Raw genomic sequence first — 18,217 nt, forward strand, 5'->3', positions numbered from 1 at the left:
CACCAATTTGAGCAGGAGGAAATTGTTTTTGTGAGGTTCGTAACATCTTTGTTGCTTGCAGTAGGAGATTTTATTTCGCGGCCGCTCGTTTTGTAGAAATCAACTCGTATTTTTCAGACAGAATTTGATGTGAAGACGTTGTAGGGTGTAGGTCCTCTTCAATATTTTTCTTTGGAATGTGGTTTTCGGTATGACCACAGCTCAAGTTTTTTTTATATAAGCAACAGCTTCTTCAAGCTATCTTTCGGTTTCAGAAGTATTGGCAATTTCTTAGAGTTCTTCAGTTTCAATATTTGCGATGTGTTCGCCAGGCAAAAAAGATGATGCTATGCCTCTTTTTGTTTTAACGCCATACATGGCTTCATAAGGACTTTGGCGTATTCCTTCGTGGTATGTAGTGTTCTTGGCAAATTGAACAAAGGACAAACCATCTGACCATTTATTTGTGTCGTTACCGTTCATCTATGCAGTTAGCGTATTCTGTATATCCTGAATGGCCCTTCCAACTGAGTCTTGTTTGACTGTGACGAGGCTTTCCATGAACTGTTTTAACATCTGTCCACATAGCGCATATTTCGGATGTGACTTGATTACTAAAATCTCTACCATTATCTGACTGCAATATTGCTGGTGCACCAAATGTTAAAAATATTCAAAGAACGTGATGCGCTACTTCTTCAGCTCTTTTAGTTTTCAAAGGTCTTAGCTGGACAAACTTGGTTAAATAATCTTGATACACTATTATGAACATATATCCGCCATCTCTGTTGGACTGCAGATCTATCAGATCAACTTGACATCTTGAGTTTAATTCAGAACTAACCATTGGCTTCACAACAATACCTTTCTTAGGTGCACTGCGTTTCATTTGACACTGTTTGCATAAATTTAAATACAACATTACAAGTCCATACGTAATATTTTTGTATTTAACTTGCAACTCTTTAAGCATGCGTGTTCTTCCTCGGTGGCCTATTCTGATGTTTCATATACTAGACTATACTGTACAATTCTTCATTGGTAAGATAATACTGTATGTTTTGTTTCCCCTGGTTTTAATGGTAGTATTAACTTCTCTTCGTCATTAATTTTTAAAACATCAAAACGTTTTAATCGTCAGCGATCCAAAGGTATGTTGCATTTAATTTTAGCGGAAACCACTTCAGAAAGCGTTTTAGAGCACTTTTCTTGAGAAAAATAAAAACAGGGTGTCTTCTCCATTACCCGCAATTAATGCATTTAACTTTACTTGAAAAAGATCACGATTTACTGCAATATCCATTTAGTATAAATTAGGGTACCGGAAAAAATTACGAAAACGTTGCTGGCGTTATCAAAGCTTGCGTAAGACTGACAAAGCTGATTGACTCCGAGCAGAACAAAGGATTTGGCGGTAGAGAGCCAGTCGCTTGTTTTTTTGACTCTTCTGTTTTGGACCTCCACCAGAACATATCTGTGACTGTCGACACACACCGGACAGGGTCCGAATGTACAACAGTGTAATGAAATATTCGATCTTTCACCGACGTATTTGGTATCTGTTGGCATTCACCGTAGAAAGTCGACATTCTCCAATTTCGGTCATTCACGGTAACAGTGATATTGGAAACACAATATTTTACAAAAGGCTGAAGAAAAATAAGTTAAAAATGACGTGTGAATCTTGTGTTACGGGTTACAAACTACCGTATGTTTTATAGGACATGAAGCTTTCGCCATAAAGCATATTTCATGAACACCTGTAGTCGGAAGGTGCTAAATCGTGAGAGGATAGTTTTCAGTTATCGGCTGTCCGGTTCTGAAAAATTATGGAGAAATAAAGTTGCTTATACTCGGCACCAAGGAGTCTATCACTAGTTCATCATCCGAAGATGATGCGAGACTGTAAGAGACAAGAACGTTTTTGCAACAGAATATCAAAATAGATTCACAAAATATTTGTACCTTTATGAACGTCACGGACAAGCACACTGTGGAAAAAAAAAGAAACATCCACTTGCCTGGTCGCGGCAACACCGACTCAAAGGAAGGCCTCGGCGCTTGTTGGTGACGTCACGTCAGCTAGGCACGGCGAACGCCAGGTCTGTTGCAGGGAGAAACGTAATGGTGGTGTCTCCCACCCTGACAAAGGAAAATGTGAAACTATTGGCGGTAGCTGACCAACACACATTGTTCTGAGAGATTTCTGCAATCAATTAATTATGCAGTTCATTACACTTGTTCACAAATAGTGTACTCCTGAACTTAAATTTCCACTTGTTTTAGGGACGGACATACAAAAACAACAGAATTTGTGCTTCTTTACCTTATTTGTAAATCTGAGGAAGTTAGGTTTGTACTGGGTTGCTTTTACACGAAACTGTGAACATATTGGTGCTCTTCTTTAGGTATCTTGGTTGACTATGGGGTGAGGAGCACTGAATGTTAATGAAATATCTTGCGATTGTACACGCTGGAGGAGAGGGTCGGGGACAGAAGAGGAGGCAAGAGAGAGATACTTGTTTTATCAAATAAAATTTTTTTATCTTGTAAAGTTTCTCCTTTCACTTGCAAGAGGGGAATATTTATCTTTTCTAATGTGCATGTTTAAAAAAGTTTAAGCTCAGCAGCATTTTCGATGTACGAAGCTATTTTATTTCCTGTTTAGTATTCCTTTCGTTGAAAACGACTGTAATCTAATGACTGGCAACAGTTGGACTTTTACACATGTAAATTAGTTCGCATTTTCAATGAGGATGTGAAACGAAAATAAATAAAAGAAACGAGTTCATTGTAAGGGGGTTGGGGTAAGTTTCGATAACAAAATAGATCAAGTAAATGTAGTTTCTTGAATGTAAAATTTCCGAAGCTTTCAATGGGGCAAATCATCTTCTCATGTTGATCTACGTTTGTTTCAACAGGATTCAGTAATTGAGAAGTATGATCACATTTGTAGCTTTACGATAGTAAGAAAATCTTTCATCTGAATAAAACTGCAGAATCCAAAACAATACCAAACAGTTCGCCCCAAAATAAGAGATTTATAGTGATAAGCACGCCCAGGCGTTTCTGCCTGCAGCAGACCTGGCGTTCGCCGTGCCTAGCTGTACGCACGTCCGTAGCACCCAGGAGGCTGTGACTCGGCGCGCCTCAACTCTGCCGGTGGCGCGGGCCGCGTCAGCACTGCCCGTGGCGCCGTGGGGAAGAGGCGGGGCCGCGCGTGTCCAGGGGAGGCGTGGTGAGCTGACGGGGCTGCCGCCGATGCACACCGTCTCCACACTGACCGAAGTTCGTAACGCGGAATGTAAACACTGAACGCAATTAACGTTTACCCTCTCATGTGGAAATTAAAATGCCATTTTTAATGGTTTGTACACTGTTGCTCTTCCCCATGTCCTAACAAATGTTTCAACGTTGTTTCATTGCCCTACCATGGCTCACTTTTCATGGGAGCCCTCTCGTGCGGTGAGTGTAACTACAACCCCCCCCCCTCCACACACACACACACACACACACACACACACACACACACACACACCAAAAGTTTTGCGGTTCCCAGAACTCCTGAAGATAGACGTTCACTGTGGATATGGTATCACAGACACAGTCCTTTTGACTGTTCAGAGATGTCACCAAACCCACCCAAAAATGTAAACAACTATGCATGGGCAGCACCTATTAGACAGAGCGGGTCCGACAGCCAATCAGTTCCAGCCATTCCACCTCGAAGGGGGTACACGGCTCGTGTTCTATGTAGTTCAGCCATGCCTAGACGGTAAATACCGCAGTTCGATCGCGTCCGCATTGTCCCTTTGTGCCAGGAAGGGCTCTCAACAAGGGAAGTGTCCAGGCATCTCGGAGTGAACCAAAGCGATGTTGTTCGGACATAGAGGAGATACAGAGACACAGGAACTGTCGAGGACGTGCCTCGCTCAGGCCGTAGTGGGTGGCCGCTGCCTACGGATTATGCGTCGCAATAACTCTGACAGCAACGCCACCATGTTGAATAATGCTTTTCGTGCAGCCACAGGACGTCGTGTTAAGACTCACTGTGCGCAATACACTGCATGATGCGCAACTTCACTCCCGACGTCCATCTTCGCAACCACGACACCGCGCAGCGTGGAACAGATGGGCCCGACAACATGCCAAATGGACCACTCAGGATTGGCATCACGTTCTCTTCACCGATGAGTGTCGCATATGCCTTCAACCAGACAATTTGCCCGAGACATGTTTGGAGACAACCCGGTCAGTCTGAACGCCTTAGGCACACTGTCCAGCGAGTGTAGCAAGGTGGAGGTTCGCTGCTGTTATGGGGTGGCATTATGTGGTGGGCCGACCGACGTATGCCGCTGGTGGTCACGGAAGGCGCCGTAACGGCTGTACGATACGTGAATGCCATCCTCCGACCGATAGTGCAACCATATCGGTAGCATATTGGCGAGGCATTCGTCTTGATGGACGACAATTCGCGCCCCCATCGTGCAGATATTGTGAATGACTTCCATCAGGATAACGACATCGCTCGACTAGTGGCGAGCAAGTTCTCCAGTCATGAACCCTACCAAACTTGCCTGGGACATATTGAAAAGCGCTGTTTATGGACGACGTAACCCACCAACCACTCTGCCGGATCTACGCCGAATCACCATAGAGGAGTGGGACAATCTGGACCAACAGTGCCTTCATGAACTTGTGGATGGTATGCCACGACGAATACAGGCATGCATCAATGCAAGAGGACGTGCTATTGGGTATTAGAGGTATTACAACCTGGACCACCACCTCTGAAGGTCTCGCTGTGTGGTGGTACATCATGCAATGTGTGGCTTTCATGAGCAATAAAAAGGGCGGAAATGATGTTCATGTTGCTGTCTACTCCATTTTTCTGTACAGGTTCCGGAACTCGTGGAACCCAGGTGAGGCAAGACTACTTTTGATTCTTAGTTTGCGAGATTAACGATTCTTCAGTTCGACTTTTATTGAAGTTAGAATTTTGTCTCGTGTAGATTTTTCATAGGCATTTATTATAAAGACAAACTTACGACCAAAAACTCAGTGGCAAAAAAACAGTCAGTAGAATGGGAAACCAGTCAGAGTAGCAAATTTTTACTTTTTATTTATTCGATGACTAATTTCGGGCCGAGACCCATTTTCAAATCACAAATCAAAAATAGTATTTACGAACATGTCAAAAATGTTTGTTGCACATTGGTATTTTCGGAAATGTCATTTCCGATTATGTTATGACGATTTCAAAATGGGTCTCGGCTCGAAACTGGTCATCGTATGAATAAAAAGTAAAAATTTGCAACTTGCGCTGTTCTTTTATGCTACTGATAGTAGTTGTTGCCCTAAGGTACTGCAACATGCTGGAAGTTCGCAAAAGAAAATGTGTTTGTAAGGTGCAGTAGCTGCTGTTAATTTTTTCCAGAGGAAATGTTTCTCACATGTATAACACTCTAGAATGATTGCAGCTTGCCGTACTTCAGACATTTGGTGGGTGATTTGGTAAATGTAATGGATACCTCTTGACTAGCTTTTTCCACCCAACTGATTAGTCATTCGACGGCTCTTCACTGATATGGGTTCTGACTTTGAGCCACGAACAGGTGTTAAGCAGTCCTTTAAGGACTGCATGGTTTTCGGAGGTTGGTGGTTAGAGTGGGGAAGCAGAGCCACTTTGCCGGAGGACAGGAGAATCTCGCGTGTGTCTTTTTCAGCAGGTAGGGCGTCCTGGTTTTTAGCCGGGCGACGTGTCTCATATGTTACCTACAATGCAATAGTGCTGCACAATCGCAGTTCCCCGACTAAGTGCATAATGAAACTCATCGTATGTGTCAGTATGGGCACTGACTCTGTTGTGAGTAATTCTGCCCATTGATCACTTCACGATGTCTGCATACAGGGAAAAAAACCAAATGACGAAAACTGACGTTTGATAGACACACAGCCGTCCATTTATGTAGCCTCACAGTTGCATTTGTGTGCGCTGATGACGTGATGATGTTCAGAGGGAGCACATGGTCGTAATAAGGACTGAAAGAGCCACACACTATGGGTTTCTTCCAGTATTTAACGACCGTTAAGTTCTAAATGTTCCTTTCAGCTCTGCAGGAAGTTTCAGTACAGTAATGCAAAGTCTATAGTTACCGCGGATGGATGATGTATTGGTCATAATTACGGACTCGTTATGTATTACCTGAGTTGTTTACGTGTGAGAGCAGCAAGGCCCTTGTATTTACTGGATAAACCAATCAGTTAGTCTTTTAAAGGGTAGTGTGATTCTTCCTCCTCCAAAACTGAGTCTCACTTACCTACACTCTTGAAACGACTGTGAAGTGCATGGCAGTGAGTACATCCATTGTATCACTTACTAGGACTTTCTCATGGTCCATTCACGTTCAGGGGTGTGTGAAGAATCATTAAAGTGCCTCTGTGTGTGCAGTAATCAGTCTAAACTTGTCTTCGTGATCTCTGCGAGAGCCATACGAATGGAGTTAAGATGTATTCGCAGAGTCAGGATTTGACGTTGGTTCTACAGACTTTCTAAATGTGGTTTTATGGAATACTGTCTCCTCCGGAAATCACCTGCATTGAGTGCAGTCCTTAGCTCCTCGAAAAGCATGCAGAATGGCAAAATTCTGGGCTCATTTAACAAATGCGGCAATCCAATAAACCTTGAAAACAAAAGTCAGTGAAATCACTCACCCAGACTCAGTATAGAAACATTCCTATAATGCATATAATGTCTCGTAATCTGCACGAAACACGCCGCGCAGTGTCAACGGCAAGAGAAGCAATAAAACGCGCAAATTTCTTTATTTTGGAATAAATTTGATCAGTGCGATTTAACACAGGCGTTTACCAGAAGACTTAATTGACTCCTAGATAGGAGGCACAAAGCCATACTCGTACGCACGGGATATGCTTAATTCCTATTGGCTAATATGTTAAACAGCCAATCAGATCATTTCGAGCACTTGTATACTTAAGGTATTTTGAATGTCAGCCAATCAGATTACTGCAGGTAATTTAGACGAGAAATCACGTGATTCCGAAACAAAATAAAATTTAATGAAGACAAAATTAGATTCCATTCCCTAACATAAATTACTTACAAGTTTAATGCTCAACGACCCTTCTGGCTGCCTTTTACGAAATCTACCTAAGTCGAGCATACGCCACAAATTCCACTATTGTACAAGAAACGTTCTCACACATACATTTACTTAATTTCCATGAAATTTCAACGTATCTCCTCAGACCCTGCAAAACACTTACGTAACCAAAACACGTGCGTAGCCAAAACACGTGCATGGCCAAAACACGTGCATAGGCAAAACATGATGAGATAATAATTTTCCAAAGTACTTTTTTTTTTAGTCAGAAATCTGTCGTAATGAAACGAAAGAAAATTCCGGACAATTAAATTTTATGGACCAGTACTTGTAGTTGTAGTTTCAATTGATACTATAGATGAATCCATCACAGTCGTCCCTTAGGTAAAAATTTATATCTCCGAAAGTACTGAAGTTATTCACTTGAAATCAGCTGGGCCAGCGTGAGAACCAAAATTCTGCTCTCCTCCCAGCTCCGTGGTAAGCTACGCTTTCAATGTAAGATGACAATTCGTAATAATTAGCTACATTGCAAACCCAGAAAGTGGTTGAAAAAGTGTTCATATAGCTGACATGGCCAGTTTCATCTGGTTGTTTCATTCAACTGATAAAACTGACCGAGTGAGTAAACAGTTGATTAGCCACTCACGTCTTGCTGCGTCAGTGAGCTGCCCATCATCCGTGTACTGCTTGCCGTGGAGTGCATCCTTCGTTGGACCAAACAGACGGAAGTCGGAAGGTGCGAGATGCGGGTTGTTCAGCTCTGAGTGATCCACCGGTCACCTTGAATGAGAGCACGTTCCCACATCGCAGGAGTCACAGCCGTCTGCAGCTGACCGACACGCGGGGGTCGGCCAGATATGCACAACCTTGTTGCGACGATGGCGCTGCTAGGCTAGGCGTGGATCACCAGTGAGCTCTTCTGACGCTGACAGACACCTCCCACTACGACTCACTGCCAAATCTCCTCAGACATTCTGCAAGCGGATATGTAGATCTCCGATGCTCTGGTTTTCATCCTAAAGAAACTCAGTGACAGCTCTCAGCTTGGGTAGCACCTCCTTTACGGACGCCATTTTGGAGGCTACATACAGTGCTGTCAGCTGATGGAATTTCATGAAGCTGTAGGGGCTGAATAGGGAATATTCCACGATGTCTCACAAATTTCACATTTTTCCAACAGAAATTGGCCGAGAAAAAAGTGTAGAGTCGCAGATCGAATGCCTCCGGAGTTTTATAATTAGCTCAGTAGGATGATTATTCTTATGTATTTTAATCAGGGTCCTTGATCTTGGTGTGGCTAGATTCTTCACAATGCCTGTCTTCTTCTCGGCATCTGGTAGCAAGAAATGCGTGTGTTTGAGAATAGCTCCTCCTCCCTGAGGTCACTGGAAATTTGTTTAATATCGTTCTCGGCCGAAAACACTAACATCTTACTGCTATCTGAGCTGCACAGTGAAGTCGCTACCACAGCCAGGACAGACACACAGCCAAACCAGTTACAGAAGTACTGGCCTGCACGTCAACTGGTTCCGAAAATGACGAAGAGATTAAGGAAATGCTTTTTGAGAGAAAAGAAATTGGTCAGATCGTTAAGCGAGATGAAAACTTGTGATGCGGCATTCGAAATCGATAGTCGGAATACGAAGTGGAAGAAAAGTTGGAGGAAAAAGAACTGAAGTAAGGGAATGAAAGGGGAAGCTGCCTGGCAGAATTTTGCACAGAGCACAATTTAACCACTGCTAACAGTTGGTTTGAATCATGAAAGACAATTGTGTACATGTTAGGAGTCAGAATGCACCTCACTGTTTGAGACAAACTACATAGTCCTAATATTTACTATTACTTAACAAATAAAAATGTGCTCGGATCGAACCTTGTTCTCTCATAATGACTCTGGAAATTGCTAATGCCCATTCCAATCAGCTGGAAATTTATTTCCTGAACCAGAGATTACGAGTTGCAATTTTCATTTTAATCAACAACGTGGAAAGAAGTCCCCTCTTAAGAAAAACGAAGAAAGACATTGTTCTCTAACAATCTATCCAGAGTACGATATATTGTCTTAGAAATATTGGATAATGGTTGGTTGTCTATTCAGAAAATACTGTGTGAAAAACTAGTGTTTCGTCGATTATTTGACCATTTCTGGACCAGTTGTTGGTTGATGACGACCAGATGCCATCAGATATGTGGAATTGCAGTGGAAGGCCCCATCACATCGAAAACGCCTCTGAGGGGTGGAAGAAATTGATATTAATATATCAAAAGCTCAGCCAAGTGTTTATTCATAAAAAAAACCTTCGAGAAGGCTGATTAATTTTGAATTTGGATGGAAAAAGAATAAAGAAGTCTGCAATTCATACTGATGAGGCGACTGTAAAGATTCCAAATTGATGGCACCGTGAAATCGTTTCTGACTTGTGTGACCCACACACGGAAATTGCACTGAAGAAGAAACCATCACCACCATTGGAAGTTATATAAATATTGAAAAGTGGTTTAATGCACGTCGTACTCATTGGAAAGCTTGTAAACAACTTTAATGATGGACGAAATGAGACCACTTCCTCACGGTTTTCCTGGGAAACGACACACCGACAGCTAAATACCTGTTGCAATTTGTGGAACATTCGGTAATGAAGACCGGTAGGGCTGCCTTAAAGGTCATGCCTCTCCTAGGGCACCATCACGGCACTCCGATTGAGAGAGACTCTATGAAGAAAAACCTGTGTGGGTGGACAGCAAACAGAAAACCGGTGCAGAAGACACAAATGAGAAGCAGCCACGTCCACGCATTCGCCCTTCGTCTGAAGACCTGCTGCAGACCACTGCACGGTGTGTGGACGAACCACTGTCCTCCCGAATGTGAGTCCAGAGTGTCTCACCGCCGCGCCCTGCATATCCAGTCCACTAGAGTTTCACACACGTTTCTCTGTCGGTTACATGGCGCAGACACGCACGAAGATTGTGTCTCCAAAATATGCTGAAGGTCTGTTTCTTAGACGAGGAACATATCGATGCTCGAAGACTGTATGGAAATGTAAACCGCTTTACAGCTTTTACCGCAACGTTTATTTACATGCAGCACCACTTGGATGTAGGAAAATACGGTAACAACACCTTTAAACAACAGTAAAAAGTCGTTCATTATGCGATTACAACGCCAGTGTCCAAAGTTTTGAGCCTATAACATTGAGTCCATACTTGGTATGGGGAGGCGAAAAAAACCGCAAAGCGATATAAAACGGAAGCAAATGTACAACTAACTAATGAGGGATGTGAAAGGAAGACTTGGGTTTGTCGGGTGGCTTCCAGAAGCCTGCAGTGGACGTGTTGGCCTGCGACCCTGCGCTGACTTCCGGCGCTACGCTCTGTACAGCACTGCCTCGGCGTCTCCATCCACGTCGAGCGGGCGTGACAGAAGCCTTGGGACGAATTCTTAGGCGCTCTGCTAGCACCGTAACAATCCGGCAGACCTCTTACGCTGGTGTAATGGAGATGCTAAGTCGGCACGTTTCGAAAAAAGTGGACGCCGTGCTCGTGAAACCCACTTGTCTGAATTTCGGAAACCAGTTTACAGTGTAGGGTGTGGAACTATTTCACGGACTCTGTCGTTTGCCCCCTCATACGACCAGGAGAGTCAAGAGTGATGTCGGAGCTGTGATAGAGCTTACTTTGGTTTAGCCATGACATATCTGTCATCTAATAAGTATCCGAACGTTCTGTGGGGCAAAGATGGTATACAAACAGATCCACGCCAAAAGGAGATACAAATATATATTTGTGCGAAAGTTCCACAACACACGTTCTGGAAATGGAGGCAACGAGTTCCATTGCAAAACTGCTCAACCTGGAAATACCTGGGTACACCATAGCTCGCAACAATCGGATAAAATGGCGACATGATTTATGATTGTATTATGCAGCATTCTTTACCACGGAGGTGGGCGCTGCATCTTTTTCTTAAGAAAGAAGACGCAGATATCAATCTGTTCAAAGGAGATTTAAACATACCAATGAATTTAGACTGTTACAGTGGTTCAAAACAGTTCAAATGGCTCTGGGACTTAACATCAGAGGTCATCAGTCCAATAGAACTACTTAAACCTAACTAACCTAAGAACATCACACACATCGATGCCCGAGGCTGGATTCTAACCTTCGACCGTATCAGGCGCGCAGTTCCGGATTGAAGCGACTAGAACCGCTTGGCCACCATGGCAGGTCAAGTTTAATTGTGCCTACCCTGAGAAATTCACCGACGAAACTGATTTCTGCATTACATGTGCATTGCTTCTGATGACGTGTCACGGGTCTGAGGAACCTGAGATAAGGAGTAAGAAAATTTTTCTCAGAGGTGCCACGAGCTTGGATTTAAATGTCGTGTAACTTTAGGGCTGAAAGAAGTTTGTTGCTTTCCCAATTTTTTTGCTGAGACATAAATAAACCATCTTTTGACTGAGAACAATAACACTTGTAGAAGGTGAAAGCAGTCTATCATAGCACCACACTGGTAGTTATAAACCTTAGGTGATCACAAAGCAGTACGGACACAAACCTTAGGTGATCACGAAGCAGTACGGACCCTTGTCATTTGAAGGAAACTGGTGACGTTGCAATTGATTTAGGGTGTACAACACTTTAACAGCTGATGTTTCATACAGGTATGCATGCGCCTCGTTTAAGTGTTGAGGGTGCAGTGCGAGGGCTGCTCAGTGGCACTGTGTTTCAGGACCACCCACCATGTCGGCAGTTCCGGAGGTTCAGAACACCACAACCGAGGCCCTGGCCGCCCTGGTAGACGGGGGTGAAGGCGCCCTGGTGACATTGGTTGCGGGCGAGACGAGGGTGGCGGCTCACAGGGCCGTGTTGGCAGCTGCGAGCCCCGTGTTCGCAGCGATGTTCGCGCACGACATGCTGGAGGCCAGCTGCGGCCAGGTGAGCATCGACGACGTGGAGGGCCCGGTGCTCAGGCTCCTGGTGGCCTACACGTATACCCTGCAGGCCCCCCAGCTGCCCGACACGGCCCCCCAGCTGCTCTCGGCAGCCGACAAATACGGCTTGTCGGCCCTGAAGGCTGCCTGCGAGCGGCAGCTGATCGCGCAGTTGGCCGTGGAGACCGCAGTGGCGACGGCCATCAGGGCAGTGAGGCACTCGTGCCCGGACGCCACGAGGGCTGCCGTCGCCTTCATAAAGGACCACCCGCAGGTGATGGCCACGCGGGGCTTTGCGGACGCTGTGCTCGAGTACCCGCAAGAAGTCATTGAAGTCTGCAGTATGCTCGGTGAGCCACCAGCAGAAGCCAGGTAAGCATGATTCCCTTTTTGGCAGTGCTAGTGTGAATTTGACGTCGTCCTTGCTTTGTTCGTCCTTGCTTTGTTCGTCCTTGGTTCGTTCGGCCTTGGTTCGTTCGGCCTTGGTTCGTTCGGCCTTGGTTTGTTCGCTGCGTACATAGCATAATACCTTAATGTCATCTACTTACTGATCATCGGTCACGATGCTAAGTCTCTCGCTGTTTTCACTTCTTCTGCTTCTTATCAATTTCGCCTATCTCTGATTTACTCTGATTCCATATTCTGTACTAATTAGACTGTTCATTCCATTCAGCAAACCCGTTAATTGTTCTTCACTGTCACTGAGGGAACCAGTCATCAGCAAATCTTATGTCATTTCAGCCTGAATTTTAATTCGACTCTACAATCTTTCCATTATTTCCGTCATCGCTTCTTCGATGTATAGATTGAACAGTAGGGGCGAAGGATTACATCCCTGTCTGACACCCTTTTTAATCCGAATACTTCATTCTTGGTCTTCCACTCTTATTTTACCTTCTTGCCTCTTGTACATATTGCAAATAACTCGTCTTTTCCTATAGCTTACATGTATTTTTGTCAGAATTTCTAACATCTTGCACCACTTGATATTGCCGAACGCTTTCTCCAGGACCACAAATCCTATGAACGTCACGGAACTTCAATTTTCTTTTCCGTTCTCCTGTGTATTATCCTTGTCAGAAACGTGGATGCTTCAGCTGTTAAGTTGATTGTGCGATAATTCTCACGCTTCTCTGCTCTTGCAGTCTCCCAAATCGTGATGATTATATTTCTCTCTGTCAGATTGTATATTGCCAGACTCATACATTCTATACACCAGTGAGAATAGACCTTTTGCCACCTCCCCCAGTGATTTTAGAACTTCTGATTGAATGCTGTCTATACCTTATGCCTTCTTTGATTTTAAATTTTCCAAAGCGCTTTTAAAATCTGATTCTAATCACCAATATTTTCCATACCGACTCCTCTTTGTTCTTCTGTCACGCCATCGGACAAGTTGTTCCAATAAGAGAGGCCTTCAGTGTACTCTTTCCAACTATCCGATCTCGCCTCTGTATTTAACACTCGAATTCCCATTGTGCTCTTAATGTTACCACTCTTGCCTCTAATTCCGTGGAAGATTGCTTTGACTTTTCTATATGCTGTGTCAGTCGTCCCAAGAATAATTTCTTCTTCGATTTTTTCACATTTTTCGTGCAGCCAATTCACATTAGCTTCTCTGTACTTCCTATTCATTGCATCGTTAAGTGACATATTTCTCTATTACTGAATTTTCCTGAATATTTTTGAACTTCTTTCTTTGATTGATCAACTGAAGGATTTCTTATGTTTTCCATTGTTTCTTCGCAGTTAGCTTCTTTGTACCTACGTTTTTCTTTCCAATTTCTGTTACTGTCGTTGTTAAAGATATCCATTCCTCTTCAACTGAACTACCTATTGAGCTGCTTATTAGTGCAGTATCTGTAGCCTCAGAGAACATAAATCTCATCTCTTGTTTCCTTAGTACTACTGTATTCCACTTCTTTGTACATCGATGGCTGCTGGCGAGTCTCGTAAAATTCAGCCTACTCTTAATCACTGCTAAATTGTTATGTCTCTATATCTACTCCTGGGTATGCTTTACAGTCCAGTATCTGATTTCAAAATGTTTGCCTGACAATAATATAGTGTGACTTTAAACCTCCCATATTTCGGTCATTTTCCAAGTATACCCCCTCGTCTAGTGATTATTGAATATACTATACCAGCTATTACTAGGATAAATTTACTGTAGAGCTTAACTAGCCTTTCTTCTCTCCTATTCCTATTATCAAGTACATATTCTCGTGTAACCCTTTCTTCTACTCCTTCCCCTACGATTGTGTTTCAGTCCCTCCATGACTATTACATAGTACTGAATTACCTGTTCAATATCCTCACTTTTTCTCCCTCTTCTCCTTCAACTTGCGACGTCATCATGTATACCTGAACTATGCATGTTGTTGGTTTGCTTTTGATTCTCAAGAGAACATATCTATACTCACTTTCTGTCCTGCCTTTCTATTGATACTGAATCCTACTGCTGTTGCTACTACCCTATTCTCATGTGACCAGAAATCCGTTTCTTATTTTCTGGCCTCCCAACCACATTCGAACTCCTCACTTTCCAGCTCCCGAATCATAGAATGTTATCCTTTCGTTGGTTACTCAACCTTTTTCTCGTGTCACCTCCCTCTTGGGCCTCCTCGCCTGGAGGTTTGAATGGGGGACTAGTCTTTTGCTAATGGAGAGACCGTTATGGCTCTTATTGAATCACATGCCACATGACATGTTGATGCACGTTACGTAACTTTATGCAGTGGTTTACATTGCCTTCTGTATCCTCACGTTGTTGATCATTGCCAATTCTTCCTCATTTAGGAGCAGTTTCAGGCCTCAAGGGAAAGAGAGTGCCCTGAACCTCTGTCGGCCCCTCCGCCCTCTTTGGAAAGGCTGTTCACTGAAAGAGGGTGACACCTGATGGTGGAAGTCTTCAGACACTAATGCTGATTATTCGTATTCAAAATTCAAGTGTTGGTGAGGTTCAAACCTGGGACTGAAGACTTTCCTGATTACTAAAAAAGACGCTACCCCTAAGTGACTGACCCCAAAGAGTAGGGTATGACTCCTGGAGATGAGATGTCCAGTAAAGCAGGAGCTATGAACACTGGGGCTACTCATGCACACTGGGGGCAAACAAGAAGAGAATGCTCCAGGCAGCACAATAACATTGTCACACTCAATGCTGTGTCTTACAATCACTTTTCCTTCTCGTCTCTGTTCAGCTATCGCCCCGAATTTTTTCCGTGCATTCCCTTTCACTAAACAGACAGGAAATCTCTGCCCCCCTTTCTTGTTTGAAGTTCCCTGTGGTGTTACCAGAGGTCGTCCAGGGAATCCTATCAGGTTTCCTGCTATTGGGATACAGCAGATTATATTCGCTGTCCACCTACAGGTGTACGACATATCTCCCACAACGTCAGTATTGATGTGATGTTTTCATCCAGCTATCATTTGTTGCCTCTGTCTCTCGGATACATATGCTCCATACAAGTTTCTATTGTTTCCTTTTCAATTAAAAAAAATCCATATTCAATAAACTACAGGTTACTTCACAAGTTGTAAACATTGTCCATCAGATAAAATTGCATACACTGCGTAACCCATTTTTTTCTTTTAATGGTGGCCTCTACTGTAAACTGCTCAACACGAAAATTGTTGTTTAAGAAACACATCACCACTGCTGTCTTTTCAATTAATCGAATTGTGGAGACATTACATGCATATATATAGTTCTATTTGCTTTACTCAAATGCAAATTTTGAATATACTCTTCATAACTTTCATAGCATAGCTCTTGTAATTCTTGTCCATCTTCTTCATTCCCTTGGGCTTCACATGAAACAGCCCTTGCATATCCATGACCATATAGTTTCAACAGTAAGTTGATACCCCAACTCACCAGTTTGTTTCTCTATCGCTGGGTCTCTCTGCCTCTCTCTCTCTCTCTATCTCTCTCTCTCTGCCTCTCTCTCTGCCTCTCTCTCTCTCTCTCTCTCTCTCTCTCTCTCTCTCTCTGTCTCTGCCTCTCTCTCTCTGTCTCTGCCTCTCTCTCTCTCTCTCTCTCTCTCTCTCTCTCTCTCTCTCTCTCTCTCTCTCTCTGCCTCTGCCTCTCTCTCTTTCTCTCTCTGCCTCTCTGGCTGCAGTGATATAATTCAGCATCCATACATCAATTTCCAAATTACCGCACAACCAAAAGTAGCAGCCAGTTGACTTTAACTGCTTCTAAATTCTGTCTGATAGTTGTTCTGTCAGGGCAGCAAAATTGTTGGTCCTTATGTTTGGGATTTGGTTTGTGCTTCATTGTGAACAATCTGTTGTTTTGCATCTTAAGCTAGACCAGTGGAGAATATAGCAGAAGTAGTGCAGAAAAAGACGAGTTAATTGGTGGTACAGTCATGTTAAGTGACAGGCTGGTGTTGTTGGCACTGTGTTTTCTGTTGCCCCGGTGGTCAGTCCCTCAGCTGTACCGCCTGCAGTGAGCCCCTATGTGAACACGCCCACCCACACAGTGTTTCTCTGTGCAGCTCGCCGACCGCCACAGGGGGCGGGCCCACCCCCAACTCTGACCGTCAACCCTACAGCGGCCACAGCCAGACTCCTGCTGCAGCTGCGCCTCCCACGTCTGCCCGACACACCCCTCCACCTGATGATGCAGCCGTCTCTCGCTTCCGGTGAGTTGTGTTGCCACACGTGCCCAAGTCTTACCCTCAACAGTACTGCTTATTTTGGCATTAACCAGCCAATATAGAAATAAAATAAAATACAGATTCCTTCAGTTTTTGGATAGAGGTTACAGTTGGCATTAAACATTACTCCTTTCTCAATTTTTTGGCTATGATATTTTGAAGACTGAGCACATATGCAGAAGATTTCTCGTTCTCTGTATTTGCCGTGAGAATTACGTTCAGTTCAGAGTCACTCAACAGTAGTTACATAGGAAGTGTCCCATTCAAATCATACCCATTTCCAAATTCTTTATGTATTGATGTGTTTAATATAGATTTTGTTTTTAGTGATGTTTGTGTGTCTTACAAATTGGTTCTGAAGTAAATGGGTGTGGAAACGGGATTTTTCACTCAATTCCACTCAACAAAACCTATGTGAATGGTTGTAGATATATGTTGTTGAAGACACTCAGGAAGAAATGGCGAAAGAAAGGAAAACAGAAATACAAGTAATAATGACAAAAAGTTAATATTTAGTACAGTAATGAGGATACAGCTTGTTTTGGGTATGTCTTAAAATGTAATTCGAATATTCCTTAAATGGTTCCCTGGTCAGTTACATCTGTAGTGACTATTGGAAATCCGTGCCGCACTGTAACAGGAACCCAGATTAGCTGCTTATTGCAGGCAGTCTCCTTGAGCAGTAGGCTGCCTGAGCACACCTCATCGACACTTGCTCTAGAGTTTATCCACTTTTGGGAAGAGTAGCAAGAGGGAAATTGAATCGGTGGATGTGTTATCTTACTTCAGAGGATGTACATCAGAATCTCTGCTGGTAGTGTTAGCAAATCATGGGTAAAAAACATCATCCACAATGGTAATTCTACGCCAGCAAAAGCATCCAGCTGGTCTAATGGTTGAGGTATCTGCTCTCGAGAAGTGAGAAATGCAGTGGGTGTGGCTGAGTGGAGGTGCGTACAGCACTGTATGGCTCGTCACTCGTAAACAAACTCCTGTATTCGATGGATGATGGTCACCAGGTGTGATGAGTAGTGGATTTGATTCACCGAGGAGAAGTTTTGCATAATTCCATGGTATAGTTAACTATTATTTTTAGAAAAGGGCAACCGATGTGGGCAAAGATAGTTGGTCCTACTGAAAATATACTGCCATCTCAAAGTGAACTGACATGTTTGCAAAATGGCTCAATAGCTGGTGGATTTCAAATTTATGCTTCAGTAACACACACACACACACACACACACACACACACACACACACACACACACACACACACACCTGGGACCAACAGCAGTGAGACTCTTCGACATGCCTTTTGAAATTAACCAGAGCAGAATGCAATAAGCTATTGTATAATACAGAAATTTTCTCCCCTATACAAAGGGAAACGTGGGAGCCAAACAAGTAATTTAATGTGGATAATGTGGCAGGAGTCTTTTGAATGGACTCGACTTATTCCCTTTTAATAGTTTCCACAATGAAACATTGTCTCAAAATGTGGTAGAAAGCC

General features: G+C 43.5%; 1 protein-coding gene across 1 annotated transcript in view; it reads left to right on the forward strand.

Moving 5' to 3' along the window:
- Positions 1-18,217, forward strand: part of LOC124741137 (TD and POZ domain-containing protein 1-like) — a 53,833-nt gene that overhangs the window by 22,295 nt on the left and 13,321 nt on the right. The window contains exons 2-3 of the mRNA XM_047248665.1: positions 11,839-12,412; positions 16,546-16,692. Of these exons, the coding sequence (XP_047104621.1) occupies positions 11,850-12,412; positions 16,546-16,692 (710 nt within the window). The 5' untranslated portion in view covers positions 11,839-11,849. The remainder of the gene's footprint in view (positions 1-11,838; positions 12,413-16,545; positions 16,693-18,217) is intronic.

Source organism: Schistocerca piceifrons, unplaced genomic scaffold (genome assembly GCF_021461385.2).
Source record: "Schistocerca piceifrons isolate TAMUIC-IGC-003096 unplaced genomic scaffold, iqSchPice1.1 HiC_scaffold_1872, whole genome shotgun sequence".
Taxonomy (NCBI): Eukaryota; Metazoa; Arthropoda; class Insecta; order Orthoptera; family Acrididae; genus Schistocerca; species Schistocerca piceifrons.